We start from the raw sequence: 24,039 nt of genomic DNA on the forward strand, positions 1-24,039 counted from the left end.
TTTTTAAGCATAATTGCAGTCAGACTGTGGTTAGCTTTCCAGTTCTCAGCTAGTATTTTCTTAAACACGCATTTTTGATCTCCCTCTTGCGAGCATGATGACAGCCTATGGTGGACACAGATGTTTTCAGGCACTGATGTGTCCGATGGGGAGTCCAGGGGGAAGGCGCAAGGCACCCAAGCAGGTCGCGTCCCACGGTTTTGTACCATTTGCAAATTCTAAGGTGATTTGTGCTCAAGGGATATAAATTAAATCCACGTATTATACATGCACCTGAAGGTGGAATTAGGATGGGAGACCAAAGACTTTTCTCAACTTCTCCCAGACTCTTTCCTAAGTCTTTAAAAGTGCAATTCCTCCAGGCGAAGCTCTGATGAGGTTTAATGTCCACAGATCCAGGGAGGTGACCCACGCAGTTGGAAGAGTTGTTGTCTCTCCTCTGCAAACAGTGTCAATGAGCAGCTGAGGAGTGGTAATTTTCCAAGCCAGAGTTGAGACTGAATGGTAATTTCTGCCAGCATACAGTTTTCCAAAGCAAATAGTTTTTTGTGACAGATTTTCCATGCTGGTCACAGTCCTGATGTGATTTTACTTCAAGGACTTATACACAAGTAATAAATCAGTCCAGTAATATGTGACATATGGGAATATTCCATAAACAAACACAAATATGTTTTAGACCCCATTTATGCCTGTTAGAAAATCTATTCGGACATAATTGAAAAAGGCCTAAAAACTGGACAAAGTCTTCCTGCCTTTGTGATTCTCATTGAAATGCAGCAAAATCAGCCCATTGTAGTTCAGTAGTAGCACAGTTATCTTTTTAGGTGCCCACAGGCTGTGGTGACTCAGTATGTTGTTTCATTCTAGATTTGAGCTGATCTTCCTTAAAAAGCTTACAACATTAAGATGAAGTCGAGGCTTAGGACACTCAAGCTGTTGCACCTTGGTCCATTGCTGTATCCTCATCCATCAGCTCAGAGGCGATGGCAGGGTCGAATGTAGTTTTTCTTCTTGTTTGGGTTTCTGTGATCTAATATTTGCTGGGCGGTCAAGCCCGTCCCTCGGCTAGAGCCAGCCCTGCCTGGGGTCACAGGTGGGCTCCCCCCGAGCAAGGCCCAGCTCCCAAGCGCAAATAGATTTGGGTAGGTTTATCCCAATATGGCTCTGGGCCATGAGACATTTAGGAACCTTTAAAATCAAAGATCTGTTGATTTTCTTTTTTTATAATGAATAAAGTTAAGCCTAAATCTCTGTTTAGGCTAGAAATGGTTTCACATTTTACAACAGAAGTGGTTGATTGAAGTTCCGGTTTTTTGAAGGACAGTCTACATTTAATTTTTTCATTGGACAAGAACAGGTGAAAAGTTAGGGGCATTTAACAAAATAGATGACTTCAATGGGAAGGAAAATAAACTATGCTACCGGATTTACTATTGTAATATCTGCCAGGGAACATGAGTTCCTCTTCCTTCAGAACTGGTAAAATTCACCTCTTTCGAAGCAGGGACCTAAAATTTGGGAAGAGGACACATTTCTCTGTCCTCTGGGGCAAAAGATACCATGTGAATCTGTGTGTTATAATCCCCATGCATGCAAGGGCTGAGTGTATGTAGTGCTACTGCTCCTGACRTTTCCTAATTTTTTTGAAGGCTTGTTGTAAGGTCTTAATAATGTTATTTTCAGATAGCTGTATGTAATATATCTGTATTTCAGCTATATTAAAATACCAATTGATATTAATTTACACATTATAAATAACATTGAAATAATAAATAAGCCTATTATTGGATATGCAGATATTCTTAGCACTTCTAGCTGTTTCTAGCTGCGTATGATTCACATACATATTTGCATGTGTTCAGTTGGCTGTTAACAGTATCTGTGTTCTGTCAGCTTTACCTATTTTGCCTTTTCATGCTGGTTCCATAGATGGGACTGTCATAAGCAACTAAATTTTCCGAAGGGACAAGATGCCTTTCTGATTGCATTGAAAGAGGAAAGCCTAGAGATTAAGCGGTTTGTATAGATAAACTTCTGCAGTAATAACATGGCAACTTTGCTGTCCGGCATATTATCCCACAGCTGGTGAATTCTATCCTCCTTGTTCCTTTGGGAAAGCCCATGTGTCTTAGATAGCCAAGATATTTAGATGCCCAAAGACCAGGTGTCTTAGATACTCTATACTGCAAAAATGCAGTGGCAAGCATAGATTTAAATGATCTCATTAACCCAACAATAGTTTGTCTAGGGGCTGTTTTGTGCAGAGAGCAACAATAATGAAAAAGATAAAAATCAGAAGTCAATCCTGTCCCTCTAGCATGGTATGAAGCCTACAGATTTTGAAAAGTTAAACAAGGAGTTTTGATCCTGAAAAATATGCAACAAGGATGCTTAACTGCATAAGTCCGTTTTTGCAAGTGGAAAGTGTCAAAGATAGTTATCCACAAACTGTCAGTTTTTTCTCTGCTCTCTTTGCAGAGACAGTGGAATGCATTTGCTTTTTACAAAGATAATCATTCACTGATGTGTTTTCTCAATTAAAATATCACTGCAAAGAGCCCGACTTAATGACAAATGGTGCACGATAATGATTTATTTTGAAAGTACAGAAGGGGAAGTTAGAAGATGTAAGCTAAAAGTTATCATAAATGCTTTTAATTATTTTCAGCCTTTGACAACTTTCAAACTGTAGAAGATTCATTTCTGCAGTGGCAGCTGTCTGGTGCTTGCTGAAAGGGCTGGAAAGTCAAAATAAATCTCGGTGAGATTGGTTGGGGAGACGTGGTTAGAAACACGTGACAGCCTGCGCCGGCATCTGATAAGCTGATGAGTTGCCTCTCTCATTCGTGACGTCTCTCTGGCGTTTGTCACGCGCGGCCTTTCCACGGGCTCGGCGGTTGTTTGTGCAGACCGTGCTTTGGAAGGTTACCTTGACGGGGTCCCTGTTGCCTGCGCTCGTGAGAGCACGGCTTTTATAACCGGCTGTTCGTTTCGCCAGGAGGAGAGGAATGCTTTTCCTTCTAGAGTGAAAAACACCTCTGCCATATAGATATATACTGTGCATTTATCCAGTGTGTACGTCACACTTTTTATAACTGCCAGCAACCCTCTGTACTGTACAATACTTCTGAGTTTATTTTACTGTTAAAGAAATATAGAGCCCTTCAGACGTTGTTGAATAGCCCTGGAAAGGCGCAGGCGGTATTCACAATTCCTCTTACCGCCCTTCTTGTTCCCGTCAGTGGTAACTATGGTGCTTGTCGACTTGCCCTTAAGTGCAGACAGGCTTCGAGAAACAAACTGTGAGTGGAATTGATCTCGCGTAATTTCCATTATCCAAAAGTTCAGAGTCTCGGCTAACTCAATCATGCAGGCTCCCAGCGCAGTCCGTGTAGGCAGATGAGCGGCTCTAAAGAAGAGATCAGCTCGTGCTAAAACAAATGCCTCAGTGAGTGGAAGGTGCCTTTTCTTCCCTGAACAGAGACTAGGCCCCCGGATCAGGCTTGATGCCTGCCTGTTTGATGGATCCCTCCCACGCGCCTTCCCGTCCTCATCTCCCGAAGGGGTTGCTGTGAAATCGGCTTGATAAGAGCCTGCTGGGGCAATACGTGCAGCTCCTCATTTCTGCAAGTCTGCAGTTGGAGCACAAACATATTTAGAAGGAGTCCTGGTTAAAATCCCTTGCCAGTTCAGATCCCCAGCACACGCGTGGGGAAAATAATATGAAGATTCAGACCTTTTTGCTTATTCTGCAAAAAGACCAAGTTCCCTCTGCAAAGGCTTTCAGCCTGCAGCAGGTTTCCTCCCAGCAGGACCTTGCAGCCCAGCTCCTCGCTGGTCAGGCTGGAGCACAGGGTGCCTGCCGCCTGCCTGGAGCATGGGACCTTGGGCCAGAAGAGTTTTCTGAGCTTCATACGTTGGCAAAAGTGCTTAGGAGGGAGAGGGTAACAGCCCAGACAGTGAAATAATGCAGTTGCTTTTTGTAGATAAGACAATCTAGCTTAGCAAAGAGATGGAGGTACGATAGAGGTCTGTGAATCATTTAAAGAGAGCAAATAGGGAGTGAATATACAGCATTTCTCACGCTAGAAGAGTTATTGCACACCTATTGTTTTGAAGTTTAAAACCAATGGAGGGAAATCCTTTTCCCTGGAAAGCATGATTAAATGTGAGACCCATTGCAAGAGGCCGGGGTGGAGCTCGGGTCCAGAAGGGATCTGGCAGATTTGTGAGAGCTGGTGACCAGCAGTGGCTTGTCCACGCAGGGCTTGCTTGGGAAGCCTTCAAGGTGCGGATGGCCAGAAGCCAGGGTGGGTTCGCAGGGGCAAGATCAGCCCTCGTCCTGTTCCTACTGCGTCTCCTAAGTACATGGCATTGGCTGCACGCTTGTCTATGGCTTTGGACTGTAAAACTTTGGTCTGACCCTGTATAGCTCAATATGTGAATATTCAGCATATCCAGAAAGGACAGAAGTTTGCAAACGCGAACCTTGGCACACCTTACTGCCTGGCTCCTGGACGCACCTGCACGGCTATTTCAGCCTTTGGAGCGTGGATGGGCGCGCAGCACGCGTGTCCGGCTCCACGTGGCTGCTGCACACAGGGGACAGGCTTTCGAGACGCCTCCTCCGGGAGCACCCCTCTCGGCCGTGCGATGCTCCACGGGCGTCACGCCAGAGCTGCCTTCCTAAAAAGGGAATTAAAAGTCTAAACAACAGAGGAGCTACGCGGGCAAATGGTTCGGATGTCAGCTGCAGTATGTTTCATGGCATTTTATATCCCAGGATCTCGGAGGGTGTTGGATGGCGTCTGGGATCACTTTCCGAACAGGTGCTCGCCACTTGCTCTCGCTCGCTCCTTGCAATTTTTCCGGCCGGCAGCAGGGAATGCCGCAGTGGGGCTCACACACTCCGGCGCGAGGATGCATCACCTGTTAGCACTGCAGCGTTGACACAGGCTTTGGTTGCATGGTCCGTTGCTCACACAGCCTATTTAGCTTTCTGTGCCGCCCCAGTGACGCCTGTCTTTGCAGAGTTATTGCATTAAATTGAATTTAGGGGGTCTTTATCTGTTTCAGGGGGACATCAGGAAGGTATTGCTGAGTGCATCAGAAATGGCAGAGTCTGAGGTGGTTTCTTCCCTAGCTTCTTCTGGGGCTGGGCCAGGGCACCACAGCCATGCTCGTGACACCCAGACCTGTCACCACCACGTCGGGCACCTTTCCCCGGGCCCCCCATGTCGTGCAGCCCTCACGGGAGGACGAGCAGCATGTCCACAGTCACGCTCCTCCTTGAGTGGGGTCAGCTCTTCTCCCTAAGGAACTTTCCAGCCGGGGAATGTCTACCCCTCCCTCATTTCAATAGCTGAGAGCCAGGCCTCCTTGCCTTAAATAAAAGCAAATTATCTTGGCAAATTATAGAAACAGTGGAGAGGAAAAATGCAGAATAAAAAATAGGTGCAAATAATTACATCTCTCTGCCTGTCATTTGGAGCAGTGCCAAATGGGCGCAAAGCTTGTGTTATAAAGTATGAAAATGTTACCCAAATTCTGGCAGGAAAAGAGCACCTTCTCTTTGAAGTGACTGGAGTTGCTCTCTCTCTCTGCCTGTCAGTTAGGACTCCCATATTCCAGATCAGATTTTCATGCCACAGCTACCTTTTTTTGCAGGAAAAATTTTCTTTATTTTCTCAAAAGCTTGTGTTTTTTGTGACAAAAGAAACAAGCTGTCTACTCTATATCACAATCTAAAAACAGTTTAAGCTAAGCCATCTTCAGCTCTTACCCAAAGCTAGCTATTCTAGAAATTAGGTCAAATCCTATATAGCTACCTGCTTTCACCATTCTTTGTGGTGTCTGTTCTAACAACTAATCTCATCTTAGGAGACTTCAAAGGCATTTGCATCTGTGCCTCGAGTAGTTAATTAAGCTGAAGAAGATGGAAATGAGTAGAAGAATTAGAAGGTGAGAGCTAGCTAAGGGGAGGTAGCAATATACTGTGTTGAAGGAAGAGCTTCTGGGTTGGAGGGAGATCCCGGTAGTGGTTCTCAGAGACAGACCTAGAGCCCAGCCTAGTTAATAGTTCCATTTGGCACAAATGCTAAGAAACGTGTTCATAAAACTCATTGATGACACAAAGCTGGGAAAGTTATCGCTACAGAAGAGGGTGGTGGATAACCACGAAGACTGGAATAATAGAAATAGGATGAAATTCAATATTCTGTAACGCCAGGCATACATCTGGGGACTAATTGGCTGGGAGGAGCAAAGGACAGGATTCGGGATGTACCAGTTGGAGACAGAAGGTCTGTGAAAGACTAATGTGATGCATTCCTAAAAAAAGATAAGTGCAATCCTTGCAGTTAGTACAACTGTTATTTCTAGCGGAGAAAAGGAGATGTTCTTCACCCAAAATGAATCCTAAAAGTATGCAGTTGTATTACCTAAAAGCTTTGTAATTCTTGCTGTTGTCTTTGGACCAGTGTTGTCTGGGTCCAAACGGAGTGGTGTGTAATTCTGGGAGGGAAACGGTAGATGAGAGCCATCCAGACTATATAGGGAGGGACTGCTGTGTCCAGAGTGGATCAGGACTGAGGGAAAAGTGACAAAAGAACAGCTATTTCAAAGGAATTGGAAATTGTGAGGGAACAGATAGGTCCAAAGGAAAATGTCACCAAGATTACTCATGTACAGGGCTATTTGCAAGTGGAACCGGAGCTGTTTGGGCTCGCTGTAATTATTTCCTTTGACAGCATCCACCGAAGGTACAAACTGCAGCATATCACTGCTGTCGTATTGATATCAGCTTTCCAGCACAGGCATGGTTAGTAGTTAAATTAATAATGAGTAATAACAGTTTTATAAATAAAATATCACCGTACTTGCTGAAGTGAATAAAACAGATAGGAACAGCATTAGGTTTGGATTTTAATGGCTTCAATTTATTGCTGAATTATTCTCTTCTAATATTAGTTTGACTGTGAGGAGAGCATTAAAACCAACTGGAGAAGCAAATCAGTATTGGGATGTGCAGCAGTATRTTAAATGGGAACTCAGCCCAAGAAAACACTGTGCCTCCGCGGCTCCCTGCTCAGACTGACACAGCAGAGCCTGGGAGGGGGCTCGGTAGGCTCTAATAAATGTCCCTGGGCTATTATTTTCCCTGCTTTTACTGGTATGCAGGACACCACAGCGTCAGCTTATTTTTCTCCCTCGTTCTTTAGTCCAGTATTCTCAAAACATGATAGCAGCGTTAATGGCGAACATATTTCACCAAGACCCCCTTCAGAGCTACAAGCGCACTTGATGACTCCAGCCGTGGGTGAATCCCACCGCAGGCTCACGTGCTCGCCCAAACTTGAGAAATTGCCATAGAGTATTTGATACTTCTTCCTCTTCGTGTTTGCGCTGCAGGAGGGGGCTCGCAGTGCTCGCTCCTTTGTAGCATTTGCACTCGGCCAGTGCTGTTGCAGTTATACGGCACTGGTGCATTTTATGGTTTCGATATAAGTTGTTAGAGATTCCTGCCGGGACTACTCAGTGCTTCTCAGAAACATAAGCAGAACTGAATTTGCTGTCCTGGGGCGGACCTGACTGTTCTTGCCTGGAGAAAGGAAGGAGTGGGGGAGAGCTCAGAGCTGGGCAGCGGAGCCAGGGGAAGAGCCGCCACTAGGGACATGGCAGGTTTGGAGGCATCACGTGCCTTGGGCTTCCTCCTTCCTCCCCAGCAGCTCCTGGGGCCCTGCATGCTGCCACCGTTCCCCTTCTCTTACGTCTGACTTTCAGATGTTGACAGAGGTGGTTGCCTAGAGTCTTCAAGAAATCCAAGGATCTAGTGCTAAACCTGCCTTAATGTCATCATCTAAGCAACATGTTTTCCTTTCTCATCTCTTCTGATCCGGCTTTGCCCTTTCCAGTTGTGCCTAACACTTTTTGTGCTGTGGCTTTCTGCTTAAGGCATTAGTAATATTCAGACCTAGAGTGATTCAGTCACCTTTCTTCAATTCTTATATTTTTTCTAGTATGCTTTTGAAATTCTTGAGGTTTTGAAGAAAACCAGATCTGCTGTATGCCCGGAGGAGGAGCCATTTGGATGCTCTTCCTTCAGTGACCTCTTCATCTCTCCCTACATTCATTTCCCCTCCATCATCCTGTTAGTTGAAGAAAACCCAGTGTGTGCCAGATGTTGAGTGAGCAAATGGTATCAGAGAGCCTGAAAAAAAGTACTTTCTGCTGGGGGATGGGGAAGGAGGACTTAAAACTTGCCATCTTTGCAGAGAGAAACTACCAGTCCCTGCCTCGCTGTTCACAGCTTCCCAATTTGAATCCAGAGTTGTGAAAATGTAGAAACTGTGAAAATATGAGCTGTGAACGCTAGGAAGCTGTGAACTGGGGGAATGGGTGGGGATTTGCAATCTCTCTCAAATGCAAGGATTGTAGATTCTGGTTAAAACCTTAATTCTCTGATAAGTAACCTTTCTGGTTATTGCAAGAGCAGGAAAAGCAGTGGCCAAGGGTGCAGGCTTGTCTCTATTGTAAAAACCTGTCTTTTGCTCATAAATTTCTGGCACTTTTGTATTTGAGGCAGAAGTTTTTCAGAGCTGGCCTCTGTTAAAAGGCAAGTTTCATTTGAGCAAAGCCAGTTGAGTTGTTTCTGAGCCTGGAAGTGAGAAGAAATCATAAAATAAAATAAAAACCACTCCCATTTTGTGATTTTCTTTTGAATGGTTTTGCAGCTACAGTGTGAAAGGTGACATTTCACGGAGAGAAAGGCTTGAGTGAGGAGCTGTGCCTTTCATTGTCCCAGGGGAAATTGAGTTTGATTTGACTGAATTACRGGCTTTAGAAAACCACCTGCTGGGCTTGGGCGCCGTTGCCGAGCCCTTGCCAGGCAGGAGGGAGCAAGGGCTCACCTGCTCCAGAAAACTTGTTTTGAAAGAGCAAGAGCCCAGTCGTGGCTTTAGCGGGAGCCTTGCGGGAAGATCTCTCTAGCTAGTAAGTCTCTACTGTAATGTTTGGGGCTGGTAGGAGCTGAGAAAATCTGTTTTTTCGGTATAGGTCCAGAAAATGTCTGACCACTTTCTCGTGACTCAGAGCAGGGACAAATGCCTCATTTCAGAAAGCCGCTGGCTTAATCTGAATATGTTAAATGGCAGGAGGTGAGGACACGGGCAGCGTTAAGGAGCTGACGTGGGGTCAATTGGAGGATACCTGCGTTCGGCGGCTGTGCAACACGGGGTGGGATCACCCCGACCGTCCAGGCAGCGAGCACGAGCGTCYGCACCGTCCCTTTTGGCAAACCGGAGTTCGTGGTGCCTTCCGGTGCTGCAAAATGTGCCTTTAATTTCCCTGCCAGATTGGCTATTCATCACAAGCACATTTAGGCTTAATTGCAAATTAATTCTCCCTAGATAATGTAGATATATTTTTTTTCCGTGCGTGGGAAATCCAGAAGAACTTCCCGAGACCCATCCACAAACGAGGCCATTGTAATTGGTGCTCTCGCGCTCAGGTGAGAAGTAACAGTTCATCAGCTCTTAATTAGGCTGGACTTTTTCGAGAACAGTTTCCAATTTTTTGACAGAAAGATATACATCTTGTTTCTCCCGTAGCAATGCAAAAGTCATTTTACTTAGAACTGACAAATGGGGCTGCATTTGCTGGGGGTTTTTTCCTCCTGACGGTGGGTGGCAAGCTGCCTGCGAGACATGGATTGCTTAGCAATTTTGGCAGTAAGCGTCACTTGTCGCAACGAAAAGAGCATGGATTATGCAAGAAAGAGAGTTTGAGCTCAGCCTAATTAAATTGTGAATGGGTAACCAGCAGTGTTTGGGATGATACGTTAAGATGTGGAGCAGCTTTTAGGTAGCTTATCAGCTACCTAAAAGAGAAATACCGTGTTTTGTGTCTGTTGGAGGTTCATATCGCTCTGGTCATTGCCTAGGTAAGAAAGCTGTGGCAACCGAAAAATGGAGCCACCTCAGGTTAGACAGACCCCCAAAAGTGGCCTGTCGGGATGAACCATCTGCGTGAATTTGAAAAATGGAGTTTTTATTCAAAATCTATTTTAAATCCACACATTTTCATTTTCGTATAAGTGGTTAAAATAAAGACAAACCTCTGCTAAACCCTACTTTGCTCAGAAACTATTAAAAGCACTTAAACCATATTTAAAAATATTAAACGGTACATGATTGCAGCTGGAGGAAGCCAGGCTGCAAGTGGTGGGGATGAGTTTGTTAAAATGCTACCCTGCGTTTCTGCACGAGCAGCCTGGGGTGCCAATGCCTAGGGCATGTTTTCACTTGTTCGATTGACTTGTTGGCTTTTAGTTTCATTCAAAGCTGAGAAACCAATGAATTAGTGATGCAGGAAAGCTTGTATGGCTATTCCAATCTATGAAAGAAAATAAGACCTGTGAAAATGAACTTTACTAGTTCTAAAATTCTGGAGGCTGTGTTTAATTGTATTCATTTCCGTTCCCTCACTGAAAAACTAAATACATGCTCTTTCTTTTTTAATGCATTTTAATTGAGTAACACTCTCCATCTAACTAGAGCTCATCATACATCACAAATAAAAAATAATAGTAATTTAGATTTAAAGAATAATATAATCAAATTTGCTTCATAAAGGCCCTAAAAGTACAAATGTGGTCGAAATGAAAAYGATCATTTAAATCATTTTTCCTCATGCTGATTTAAATCATGATTAAAGTCATTTCCGTAAATCAATAAATGAAGTCAGGCCAGTCCTGCAGTGGGTTCCCCACTGGGCTGTCTCAAAGGGAGGCAGGTTGCTGGCAGCAGGGAGGATGTAAGTGCCTGCAGGGGTCGGAAAGGGGAAGATCTCCTCTATCAGCTTTCCCCTGCTGGATAAACAGCAGGGGAGGCACATTTCTCTGTCGCTTTTATGAACACTGAACCTGCGGTATAAAACAATTCAGTTGCTTGTGCCTAAACAAGAGCTGGATGTAAATGCGGTGAGCAAAGGAGCCACAGGAGTTGAACCTTGAACAGGATAATGTCGGCACCTGTTCAGAACTGCTCGAGCATGACCCTGTCTTTAAATACCTAATGCACCAGGCCTGTGCTCGTGGTGGGGACTGAAGCACGCGCTTTCTGGGCTCTGAACAAGAGCTCTTTGGTGAAAGAAAATTTTTTTTGAAAAAAATTTCTGTTTTGAAATTGAGGAGGTCTCAGTCTTCTCCAGGAAAAGCCATCACTTTTGTGTGATGGTAAGAGCAGGCAATGATGGACAAATGCCAGCCTTTCAGGTGATGTAATGGAAGGCTTTAGGTTGTCTTCTAGATTAAGTCTTTATCTTACTTCATTCTGGTGTGGATGATAATATTGATAGGTTATGATGCATCATGACCTGATTCCAACAGCAGTCACTGCAGGACAGTCCTCCATTGCCTCGGCAGCATCCAGTCACCCCGATGTGTTTACAGTGTTCTCTAGTAATGTTTTAACTAGTGTCATCTTCTGTGCCAGAAATGGCGAGTTCTTGATTCTGGGTTAAGCGGCAGGTATGGTGGTAGCTGATAATTACAGCAAATTGTGGTGTGTATAAACAATGCCAGTTGATATGTTTTGTACCAAAAGCTGCAAATAAACACTGTGCCACTATAGCTTTTCTTCTCAGTGGTTTGAGACATTCCTCAGATTAATGACACCCAAGATCTTTCTTCACCAAGCCATCGAAGCTTTGCTTCTTAGCCAGAAAATTACACGTCTGTCCACTAAAACTTCCATGGCAGGATGATTTGGAAGAAATACAAAAATTACTCTCATTTGCTATTAGTGTGTTTAAGGATAACATGGTAGTTATATATCTGCTTGGCATCTTTTATTCCGTGCAAATCTTTCTTACTATATCGAGCACTTGTCTTGACCTGTGAGCAGACACTCAGGCTCCTGGAGTCACTTGCGCATTTTCTGTGTGCCCGAAATCTGGCTCAAATGTCCCGTGCATTTGAGCTCATCATGCTGTGGCAGTGCAGAGAAGGAGCTTTTAGCATCTTTCATATTGACAGCCCTGTGTCCAAATGACTTCCATGGTCACTTACATATGTGGCTCGGCATGACCGGCCAGCCGGAAGTCCAGCTACAGAATTGACATTGAGTGGTAACCACGCAGCRTCACTCTAGGATTTCTGTAGGCTGCACTTGAACATGTCCTCATCCACCCCATGATCTCACACCCTGGCTGGCTTGATTCCTCTCTGCGTGCTAACCAAGGGCCAATGTGCTTCTGAACATGGCAGCGTGGTCTTTTGCTGCTGGAGCAATGCCTGGTGTCCTCGGGAAGCACGCATTCAGGGAAGAGCACATCCTCAGTTTTGGGTCTAGGTGAGGTTGACAGACAAGGCAGTCAGGCCCAGACCCCCATTCCCTGGCAATGGGGGGTTCCTTCTTGAATTTTCTCAGCTAAGACTCAGGACTGAGAGGATGGGTAAGGTCAGTTGGAGAAAAAGCTGTGTTAGGGTCCTTCTTTTACAGTGCACTTAGTTGTGCTGCCAAAAAGTGCAACCCATTAGATTCCTGCTTGTCCAGCTGATCCATCACTGTCTCCTTTTCTCTCTCTCTCTCTCTCCAGGTTATTTCCAGGATTTGCTGAACAAGTCAGAAAAGGCCCTTTATGATGCTTTCCCAAGCATGTATGGAGAATTGTACACGCAAAACGTCAAGGTCTTCAAGGATTTGTACAGCGAGCTACGCCGCTATTACAGGGGCTCCAACATCAACTTGGAAGAGGCCCTCAATGAGTTCTGGACACGCTTGCTGGAGCGGCTCTTCAAGCTGATGAATCCCCAGTACCACATCACAGATGAGTACCTGGACTGCATGGTGAAACATGCGGAGCAGCACAAACCCTTCGGGGAGGTTCCCAGGGACCTGAAGGTGAAGGCAACCCGAGCTTTCATTGCAGCACGCTCCTATGCCCAGGGCTTTCTTGTGGGCAGCGACGTGGTCAAAAAGGTCTCTCAGGTACGTCTGTGTTCTTCCTACTTTGTCACCCTCAAATTGGTAGGAGTCAGTCAGCCACTTTTGGTTGGGAGGAGAGGGGATTTTATTTGCCTTAGGTTTTCATCACAAGGCAAGGAGGCATTTTTCAGTTTCRTAAAGGACTGCTTGAGGGTCACCCGTCAGCAGAAAGGAACAGCCAGCCAGGACTATTGCAAACATGGAGGGCACAGGAGAAGCGAGCTATAACTCACCACARATCAGACTTTACCTCATTTTAACCTGTGTGGCAGAGTGCCAAGGAGATGTCAGTCACCCAGACTGTAAAGTCACTTTGTCACTTGCCTAGATTCCCAGCGCTTTCCCAGCAGGGAAGGTGACGTGCCTTTAAATCACGCCGGCTGCTTTCCCTCTGTGATGGTGCTGTGATGCGGGGTGTGCAGAACCCACCTGCAGAGGGGGCACTGGAAATACCTGCAGAGAGATGCGTCTCCATGGCGGGCGAAGGGATTCCACTGTCCGTTTAGGTAGCTGCATATAGCTTCTGCCTATAGTGATTTTGTGAAGTGCATTGGGATCTTCAGGGATGAAAGGTGCTGTATAAATGTAAATTAACATGACTGAATCGTAGGTTTTAGGAGGAAGAAAATTGTCTGTATCCTTTAGTGCAAGAAGCAGTCTTTCAGAGACAGAAGAAGGTGGTTGTCCTGAAACAAGATATTCAGGCTTTTCACACAGGCCTTTTTCCTCTTTGACTGAAAACAGTGACTAGAGAGGAGAAGTTGTGTTCGAAAAGAGTAGTTGCATATTTTGTGTGAAGGTGGCGATCAGCAGGTATGAGAATCAGGGAGTGATAAAACTGTGAATGTAAAAATAGGCGATTGCAGTTAGCTTCCTTGGAAGGTAATGCTTAGCAGAGGACAGTGCTATTTGATGCAACAAATTCAGACGTTGATCTCAGGAAGAAACTTTTCTGCATTAACAGTGACAAATGTTTTAATTTCTCAATGTGGGGCTATAAAACTCCTCAGCCACCCAGCAGCCTTTGTATGTCACATTAACATCACACTCTCCCGACACATAAGTCAGATAAAAGAGGAGAGCAGTGTAATTTCAGGGAGACCAAAGTAAAATATTTCTCATAAATCCTGTGACTGGCTGGTGCTGCCTTTCGCCAGCTCTGGGTAAAGGAGGCTGGTRGGCAATTGCAGCCGTGACAGTAGTGGAAGGGAGGGCCCTGCGACAGCGGTGTGCAGCACTTCCCCCCGCTTTCCCGTGGGCTTTCCGCCCCTTGAGTTTCCGTTCCAGTGTGGGGACGTGACCAGCCACCGAAGGGCTAGTGGCGTTTTGTCAGCAGCTAAATGCCCGCGTAAGATACAGGGCATTCGAGAGCATCTGGCCGTGATCCATGAAAGCTAAGTGCAGCGTTTTGAGGGGTTTTCAGCTAAAAATCTTTGTCAGTGAGCAGGTAAGAATTTTTCTCGTGTGTGTCCTGATGACAAGTTACACGTTTCCCCTCAAAGCTGGTTATTTGTTCCCTTTATTCACAATTTTTATTGATCCAATAGATGTTGTGCTAACTGTAAAGGGAAAAGCCACCCCGAGTCCTGGTCTTCTAAAGCAGATGCCGAGCACGTTCTTTAGTCTGAACAAGAGCCGCAACCGGTGCTTTGATTTTCGTCATTTTTCATGTTGCTTTATATTTATGACATTAGGAGAAAGCTGGTAAGACTTTTACTAAGATCAGGGGCTGAGACTAAGCTCTCCTGTCGGCTGGCAGCGTTCTTTAAAAATAACTCTTTGAGCTGAATKTCTCACAGACCGGTGCTGAATATTTTGGTGAGAAAGTCTGGGAGAAACCCACTGGAATGGAGCAGTAGAAATAAATTACCTGGCTTTGTGCTTCTGWAGCACTGATGTCGGGGCACGAGAGAAGAAACATCCCGCTTTTGTTCAGGATTCTTCCTTTCGTTTTGGGATCGGCAGCTGCCCCGAAATAGCATTTGCTGCAGCTCAGAGCTTCATGTGAGCAGGTGAAGGCCTTGTGCCGAGCCCTGCTGGGTGCCGGCCCTGCGCTTGGTCCAGCGGCTGGCCCAGGTCAGCCAGTGGGAGACGAAGCACAACTGAGACAATCAATTGCAAGGACCGGGAGATAAACACCTTAGAAACCAAAAGCAAAAAATCCCTGGAGAGATGCAGTGTGATCAACAGGAATATCCAAGCTGATCTTGCTATTTATTACTTGTGTTAAGATGCTTCCCAAAATTGGGCAGGTCCCAGGTCAGGACCGTTGCACGACGTGCAGGGAGGACAGTTAGCAGAGGTGATGCTGTCGTGGCAGCAGGCCACGAAGTGCCGTGAGGGGCACGCGGGTTGTTGCCTGCCTCCGCCGCGGAGGAGAGGTGTCCCCMCATGGGCTGAGCCACGTCTGAAACCCGTGAAAATGTCCAGAGTCCTCAAAGTCCCCTTGGAGACCTGGAGAACCTGCTAATCATGGGTCAGAGTGCAGGAAAAGCAAAGAAATAATGTTCTGTTTCCAAAGCAGGGAGGGGAGGTGTTGCAAAACAAATTTTTCTCATCTGTCAGAAAATGAATTATTAGAACAATCTTTCTTTTTCTGGTTCTCCATTGCTTCCCTCCTCTGAAGCCTGACTTTCCCTGTGGTAGTGTGGATTGATGTAAATGAATGCCATTTACATAAGCAAGAAACATTTAAATCATCAATTTTAATAGTGGTTTGCATTTCTTTTTCTGAGTTAGTGCCCTTAAAGAAGACTGATCCTCATTTTATTTTGAAACCGAATATGGTGATTTTCTTTTATTCGTTATAAGCTTTTTGCTAAACCTGGTATTTCATTTTACTAATGAAGGTTGTCTGTCGGTACACTTTTATTTAAGYACTGCTGTGTCTTACTGTACATATTGGTCTTATTTTTTAAACTTTTATGTTAGTGTATGGTAAATGGCAACTTTCCTATTTACCATATGAGTAATTTTCAAACACATGGTGCATCAAGCTACATTTGGATGGAAATCTAATTCGTATTAAAAAGGCATCAGAATAGAATTTTTAAATGTATTTAATAGTTAAATGAGCATGTTGGATACATACAGGAAATAATGTTTATCTAAACATGCTTTACATTTCCAGCGAGCTGATAATTAAACAAAGACAACAGGATCATTCCTGGTCTTCCTGTTCTTTAAGACTGTAGAATTAATACCACCCATCTCTCCTACCCCATTTTTATTCATTGCTTGGAAGAAGATAATTGGCCTCATTCTTGCAGCTCCCAATTGTTTTTTGGGTGAACTARCCATAAAACTGATCTGACTGAATAAAATGAAGAATACAGTCTTTTTTCACATGCTTATTAAATGACATTGCTAAAACAGGCTGAGTGCAATGGATCCATCCCATGTGTTTTGTGACAGATCTTCACCTGTTCAGTGGCTTTATTCAGAGCACTAGCAGCGAGTACACACAACTATATATTACATTTTATTTCATTTAAAGGATTTCACTTGCTTTAATAAAATTAAGTGTTTATATAAAYTGGCATCTCCTTTGTCTTGAACAGACACAGAAGTCCAGTTTGCTTGCTGTTTGTGCRTATAAATGGTATTACAATGTCGTTCCATTGTGGAGGATTGGAGGGCGGCAATGTCCTCATATCAGCATTTTGGGGGGGTTTATTGACTTTTCACTGGCTGTTATCCCACCTCTCACTTTGGAGTTGTTCGTGTTTCGGCATGGCAGAAGTCCGCTTCTGCCGCCGAGTTTTGCAATAACGTTTGCATTTGTTTGAGCACACTCAAATCGAGCTGGATGGGGTGCCCACAGTGGTGAACTCATCCTTATGTATGCACAGATTTCGTTCTATATCCAGTATTACATTTAAATCAGAAGCCTTTAGGAATAAAAACCCGTAAGTGTTTTAAATATGATAGAAATAGTGTAAGCAAACAGGTAGATGTCTGACTATCTAGCCTACGGTCGGTGGGATTAGTCTCACCTTCAGGTTTTTCTCCATCTACAGAAGGGGTTTTCCCTTCTGGGCTGGCCTCCTGGCTGTCCCGAGCGGGGACAGCCTCAGCCAGTCCAGGTGCCCTCCCGGTTACCAGCAAACGCCAGCTCCGGTTTGGGCGAAGGGCACAGATTTGGCGTCCGCCGTCACCCGCCGTGTCCCTCGCCCTGCGCTGRCCCGAGGGGCTGAGCTGAATGGAGCGAGGGGGAGGCGAGAGGGCTCTGCGGGGCTCCCAGCTGCAGGGGCGCCTGGGCCCCGCTTGCTTCCGGATCCTTGAAAGAGGTGTTGGAAACGTGGGTGATGCATCTTGAATGATGGGCTTGGCGATGCTGAAAACTCCCTGTGCTCTCACGGACGCGTTGCGAAAGGAAGATGCAAAAATAATGACTGAAGTGATTATACAATTCATTAGGCTTTGAAAGAGTCGTATTTCTGTCAGCTCTGCAGCTGTTTCTTTTAAAGTTTTATTCTGAAAGGTTGGAAGTCTTGGTTCATTTAACGCACATCAAGGTGCTAATTGCATCGGGACCGGCGTAAACACGCACGAGGCAGCTGCTGACCGCGGCTTGCAGCGAGCCGGGTTGTGCAGCCCCGCGTTCGCCCGTGCCAGGGCCCTCGGCCGCGTTCGCGAAGGGCTGGTGCGGGCCTGCGTCCGCGGGTCAAGAAGCAACGGCTYCTCAAAAGCGAGGGAAATAACGGCGCTCAGTGGCTCTCCTCAGGGCCGGCCTGGCAGGGGGCTGTTCCCGGGCTTGGCCTCTTTTTGTAGCGGCTGTTTCTCTCACTGACGGCTCTATCCCAGGCTTGAAGCTGGCTTCCCGGTTTGTAAAAGCGTAAGCCACTGGTTTAGTTCTGCTCGTGGTGCGCAAGAGCAGCCCTGCGGCGAGGGTCTGCTGCAGGGGTTTCCGGCTCTCTCCCGTTAGCTGCCGAGGCCGAATGCCTGCCTGCGCGCTAGAGAGCTGCCCGTTACCTGCTGCCTTTAAAGCATCGGTTGGTTTTGAAATATAAGGTGACCGTTGTTGCTAGGTTTTACTGGTGCTTCTGAAGGTTAAAATGGCCCTTCGAGCAGTAAGTCATTCCACCTGGAAAAATATACCTATGAGTTAGTGCGGAAGTATTTTTGGCTTATATTTTTCTACTTATATTTCGCGAGGAGAGCAGCAGAAGAGCTGCGCGGAGTGGTGCAGCCTCGTTGTCAGGGCTGCGCTCGGTGGAGACGCGGAGACGGAGCTGGGTAGGAATCAGGCTGTGAAAACCGCAGTGCCCCTGAGCAGGGCTGAGCACCGTCTGCGGGCTCCAGGCGGGTTGTTCCTGAGGGGGCCTCCGTCCCTGCCTCGCCTTTCCTTTTTCCTCTTGTCTCTGCAAGCCAAGGCTTCTCAGGGTCTGCCACAGCCACACGTGTCTCCTGAGTCTCCTTTCTCCCCTGGTTGTGTTTCATGCTCTCTGCTCACCCGGTCCTCCCTCTGTTTAGGCCCCTGCTTGTTCCCCTTAAAGMAGAGAGGAGACTGGCAGGGCACCTCCGAAGAAGGGACTGCAGTGCTGCGCCGTGAGGGCAGGAGGCGAGAGCAGAGCCACACTCTCGAGGCTAGGGCAGGAAGACTCACGCTGCGGTGCAGGTCTGCAGCTTCTGGAAATCCCCAAGCTGTGCTCATCTGGAGGGCTGCAGAAGAGTTCATCTTTGTCGCTCCTGTGAGAAGCCCAAGGATAGGTTTGGGCTCAGAAGGTGTCTCTCAGAGGTCATAGGAGGAGCTACCCAGCACGAGGTCCTGGAGCTCCAGGCCAGACTGACCCGCGAAGCACGCGCTCATCCGCGCCAACCCAGGTGAGAACAAAGGAAGGGACTAATGTTCAGCCGCTCTGCCTAGGGACGGGAARGCATGAGGAGGATTTGCTTCCTAAAGCCAGTTCTGAATACGTAAACACCATCTGCAGTTCCTCCTGGCTCTGGAGAAGWCTCTGCGCCCGACAGTGGCCTATTCCAGGGCTCAGCAAGGAGACGAACGAACCAGATGCATTTCCCAGGCTCCAGACTGGACACCGTCCTTCCAGTCTGCCCCTTGCTGCTACAACACCTGTAAGATGTTTCAGCTCAGAAGAGGAAACCAGCTTTTCCTATTCTAGATTTAGGGAGGTTTGGGGTTATTCCAGGAGGAATTGCACCTCTCTTTTGCACCTATTGTGACTTGCACCAAACCTTATGCTGGAAAAAGGTCTACAAATCAATGGATGTTGTTTGGAAAATTAAAATATAACCTGGGTAGGTGATTCAGTGAAAGAAAGAGCAGAGGATGGTGGGGTTGAGAGAAAAGGGTCCTGTGGTTCTGTAAAATGTCCTGGTGATATTTATGAGTGCAGGTATGCGTGCAAAGGTTGAACTTGTAATTGAACTTGGATTGAACATATAAATCACAAGTTTGAATTGTTCTTTGAAGGCACAGAAGAAGGGTAGCAAGGCTTTTTCCTGCTATATTTTAGAAAAATCTAGCCCATTTTTCTCCAGAGCATTACTGCACTGCTGTGTGCATGTCCTACAGAGACTAAAACCCTTTGAACTCCAAGAGCTATCTGCACTCAAGAGTCTTCAGCACACTCAAGTGTCAATTCAATAGCGTCTGGCCTGTTCGATTAGTTGATTGCTTCTCCCATTCTACAAGTAGTTTCAGCTCCCCTGTGTCTTTGCTTTAGAAAGTTTATAACCATTATAAAGTTACAGTTTAGGTAATATTAAAGATAACTTAGCTCTCCTGGAATTTGTCTTAATGCAGAGAGACAGAGTAGGTGACTGTTTTCCTTGAGACTCCTGCATTTCTGAGATTCTGTGCTTTGAAAGCATATTAATAAACTCCCTGGCAGGAGCTTTTTTGGTCAGAAGTCTTCCAGACTGAATGTTTGCCAACTTTTGGGGGTCTGGTGGTGAGGAACCCAGTTGAAGTCTAATCCCGTAGAGCTTCCTCTCAGTACATTGTTTGTGAAAATCATTAATTTGCCTGTAATTGATTTAAACATTGCTCAGGAGGAGGAAAAATGAGGGAAACGAATGCTACTTCGAATGCTGAGAATTTTGATGTGTTCTCAATTTTCTGCCATATTATCTCCACATGTGCCCATCCTCCGCTGGCTGTTGGGCAAATGCCGGTGAATAGTCACACAGTGAGCCTCAGCACAGCGGTCACGYTGTGCAGCTGTATCACGAGCCTTGCAAACCTGTAAGCTCTGTTCCCGTCTGAGATGTGATACAAGAGAGGCTGCAAAGATTTTTGCTCTGGCAGAGCTCTTGTCTCCAGCAATTTATATCTGGTCAGGTGGCTCCATCAACAACGCACAGACACATCAGGCTTTGGAAAGTAGCCACAGAAAAACACAGAGCTCAGCTCTTGAGTCAAGCCGCAATTGCAGGCTGATACCTGATGACAACCTCCTTGAAATGTCAGTGCTTATGGTGGAACGATGCTTTTTATGAGGCAGCCACCTGTTCCCACTGCATTAGCTCATTGCTACTCAGATCAACTTCTCTATCCTCAGCTGTAAAGTAGTTTTAATTAAAGTGATTTATTGTTCCATACCACTTGGTTTCCTATTTTGGGATTTTTTTTCCAGAGATAATTTTTTTTTCCTTATCATTTCATCACCGGACTTACAAGGGACTCTTCCCACTGATGTCACTGGGACCAGAATAGGGTATGTGGATTTTTACTGAACAATATTGTAGAAGCAATGTATTTTTAAGGTGGGCTTAGCTTTGTTTGGCATATTTATTTATACCTCTAACAACTAAATGAGGAGTGCCCTGGCTCCAAGCCATATTTCTTAGCAATAACTTTTTTTCAGATCCTTGGGAAATACCTTCTCCAAAGTATTGTGCATTTCCTCTTGACATCTTAATGTAGTTTCTAGGTCATAAAGCTAAGAAAGGACTATAGTTGCCACTAAAGGTAAAGGAAACCATGACAGTATGGAGAATTAAGGTCAATATGGAATAGCTGGAAATTATGTCTATGTAAGATGAGCTCTAATATTTGTATACTAAGATATGCAAGGTGATTGGGGAACACGTTGGCCTGAAATGCAAACATCAGGAGATCAAATCATGGCTTGTTTGAAGTCCACTGACAAGACTTTCTCTGACTTTTGTGAGGGCAGGTCTGTGAAGATGAACAGTTAAAATAATGGCACCATAAAGACATAAGGATCGTCTTGGGCCTTACCGCTGGTTTGCAGTAGAAGAAAGCGATCAACTTATAGTTCCGTTCACCTTTTGTTTGCAGGCATCATATATTTTAGCCCATTATTAAGCAGGCTTTTTAATTGGTGATCCTCCACCAGGAAAACTTGAAGAAATCATCCAGCTCCCACCACCTCAAGCACGCGGCGCCCAGCCCTGGACACCTGGCCCCCACCAGCAAGGAGCCCGGCTGGGCACCCTGCGGCTGGGGGAGCCGCAGGAAACRTGAGAGCTCTGGTCTCGCATCAAGGTTGCGCTGTTGGTTTTCCTGACGTTGTCAAGTGACGTTAGCGAAGGTTTCTGGGTCYGGGGGACTTGGTCTTTCCTGAAGTGCCTCCGAGGAAACCCTCGCTGCAGTGACAGTGGCACCGACAGGAGCTCAGCCAGGCGCTCTCAGCAGCCTGTGTTTTAGCACAGGCTGGGCCAGATTGATGGTACTTAGAGGAATCAATTATTGTCATGTAGCATCTTCATGCTGTGCCAGATTATTTAAAGATGAACAAATGATGTTAGCATTCACTTCCTCCGCAGGAGTTTGCGTGCTTCTGCTTTCGGGCCACCTGCCATGAACAGTGTACATTGCTTATTGATCTATCAGTTACTGCAAGCGCAAGCTGGGAAGCCGGAGGGGCTTTCCATCAGGTTTCAGTTGGCGTCCGTCAGCCGTTGAGCAGGAGGGTGACTCATAACATTTCAGGGCCTTTTCCAGGCTGGAGGGTAAAARCAGAAGAACAAGGAAGTAGGAGATGTCTTGATTTGCAGTTTGGGGGGGTCAGTCTCCACTTTGCCAGCCTGGAGAAACTGCTTCACTCTCACAGCAGGAGCATGTATCCGGGAGAGAGAAGGATCCCCATGGTGATTCCCAGAGAGGTTTCTCTGTGGTTTAACCAGCCCTAAGAGTGCAAGGTGTTTGGTGGGGGTGGGACAGGGGGTTGTTTTGGTTTTGTCGTCATTGTTTTGATTTTTCTATTTATTTGTTTAAGTTTTTAATGCTCAGGACTTTTCCAGTTCCTCCTGGCTTTATTTCCTAAATAACAAAGGGGGGGAGGATGTCTTCCTAAGGAGAACAAGATATCTTCAGCTCAGCAGAGAACACGTTTTCCAGTGCCGTCCCCCAGTACAGACCACAGGGTAGCAGTGATAAAACTCTCAGAGTTATTCCCTTGCTGAAGAGGGTTTCTTTGCATGAGAATTGCATCTCAAGATTTAAGCCCTGGRTGTTTGTCATGATGCTCAGAAGAATGGCGTGACCAGCAGGATAAGCTGAAGGGCGCTGAGCGCTTCGGCTCTCAGCCGGTTTCCTTAGCATGTTGATGTGTGCCGCTCTGAGTCGTAGCAGGGAAAGGTCAATGAGCTCCTGATTACGGCAAAAGGGCAAAGATCAAAGAAGCCCCTTGGTCATACTAAAACAAGAGGCTTTACATTTCAGCTCTTCTAAAGCATATCAGCTGAGCTATCAACACTTTGGTAGCCGTGGCCAAGGAAATTAAATACTCACCTTCCCACAGAGTGGTCCCCTGTCAGGGCAGGGAGACCTCTTGGCCGTGTCCTTAGAGAGAGGCATGATGAGCTCATCGCACCGAGCTCCTGGCAGGCATCGAGCTCCCCGGCTCCCTCCGCGTCTGCAGGCCTGCATGTCCTCAGACTGGAGGCAACTGGTGGACAGGCTGCACTCAGGGCTGAAGTGAGCTCTTCTAGTGGGAGAGTGGTCTTGGGCCTCTGTGCTGACGAGCTCTAGCCAGTCATACATTTCCCCTTCTCTACAAATTTTTGCCATATTTTTTCCTGTGATTTATGTATTTCATTTTTTCTGCATCTTCTGGCCACGAAGTAATGAATATCACCCCCGGCATAACTGCCCGCCTGTGTGCATGTCACCTGCAGGGAGTTCCCTGGAAGGAGGTTAACAGCAGTGCTTACAAGCCAACMAGCATGCCACCCAGCAGTGTCCACCCATGAGTCAACCCATGGCCTTCCCAGAGGAAGCATCTCCACAAGGTCCTGCTCTCCATCTCTAGCAACTCCTGGCTGTTCTAGAAATGCCCTCAAAACTGTGTTTCTCACCTTCYAAATGCCTAGTGGGAGGTTAGCCCTAGTTACCCCGCTTCAAAATATCACCTGCAGTTAGGTTACGCTCTTAAACATAGTGATCTGAGTCTCAGCTCCCGTGAGGAGGACAGAGGCTGTTTTGGGTCGTGGAGTTCAGTCCCCAGCATTGCTGGCCTGTGTCCTCCAGACCTTCACAAGCTGCAGGGGGTTACTGGTAAAAGCAAACCCTCTAGATCCTTAGGCATCTTTTTTTTTTTTTTTTTTTTTTTTTGCTACCTGAAAAAGCCCTGGCAAACTAATCCACAAAGACAAAGAGGTGTTTAAACATCTCAGGTCCTAAACACACTCTGAGTGCCAACTTGCAGGCTTGGACTAAAGAACTCAGCAGCTTAGTTCAGTCCATGCCATCCCCATGGCCTTGTTGGAGTGTCATGGTGCAGGGTCAGCACCAGAGGAAGGTGCTCTGGGAGCCCCGAGGCTCTGCTCTGCACGGGGCAGAGCTGGGGGAGCTTTGCTGCCTGAAGTCAGCGAGCTGGGACTGGTGGAAATACAGGGGAACTGAGCTCCAGCTGAGCAAAACGTGTGGAAATACAGGGGAACTGAGCTCCAGCTGAGCAAAACATGTGGAAAATGCTCCCCGAATTTTCTCTTCCCTGTCTTTGGTACACCTCTGTGGTCTGCCTGCAAGAAAGCAGGAGTGTGAACATAAGAGATTTGAATAATTCTTTGGAGAAAGTTGAGCCCAGCCTTTTCCACCAGCAAAAATTAATGCTTA

General features: G+C 46.2%; 1 protein-coding gene across 1 annotated transcript in view; it reads left to right on the forward strand.

The window, feature by feature from the left end:
* GPC1 (glypican 1) overlaps nucleotides 1-24,039 on the forward strand; it is a 91,355-nt gene that overhangs the window by 53,430 nt on the left and 13,886 nt on the right. The window contains exon 2 of the mRNA XM_026080101.1: nucleotides 12,601-12,992. Within this exon, the coding sequence (XP_025935886.1) occupies nucleotides 12,601-12,992 (392 nt within the window). The remainder of the gene's footprint in view (nucleotides 1-12,600; nucleotides 12,993-24,039) is intronic.

Source organism: Apteryx rowi, unplaced genomic scaffold (genome assembly GCF_003343035.1).
Source record: "Apteryx rowi isolate R43461 unplaced genomic scaffold, aptRow1 scaffold_51, whole genome shotgun sequence".
In the NCBI taxonomy this organism is placed as follows: Eukaryota; Metazoa; Chordata; class Aves; order Apterygiformes; family Apterygidae; genus Apteryx; species Apteryx rowi.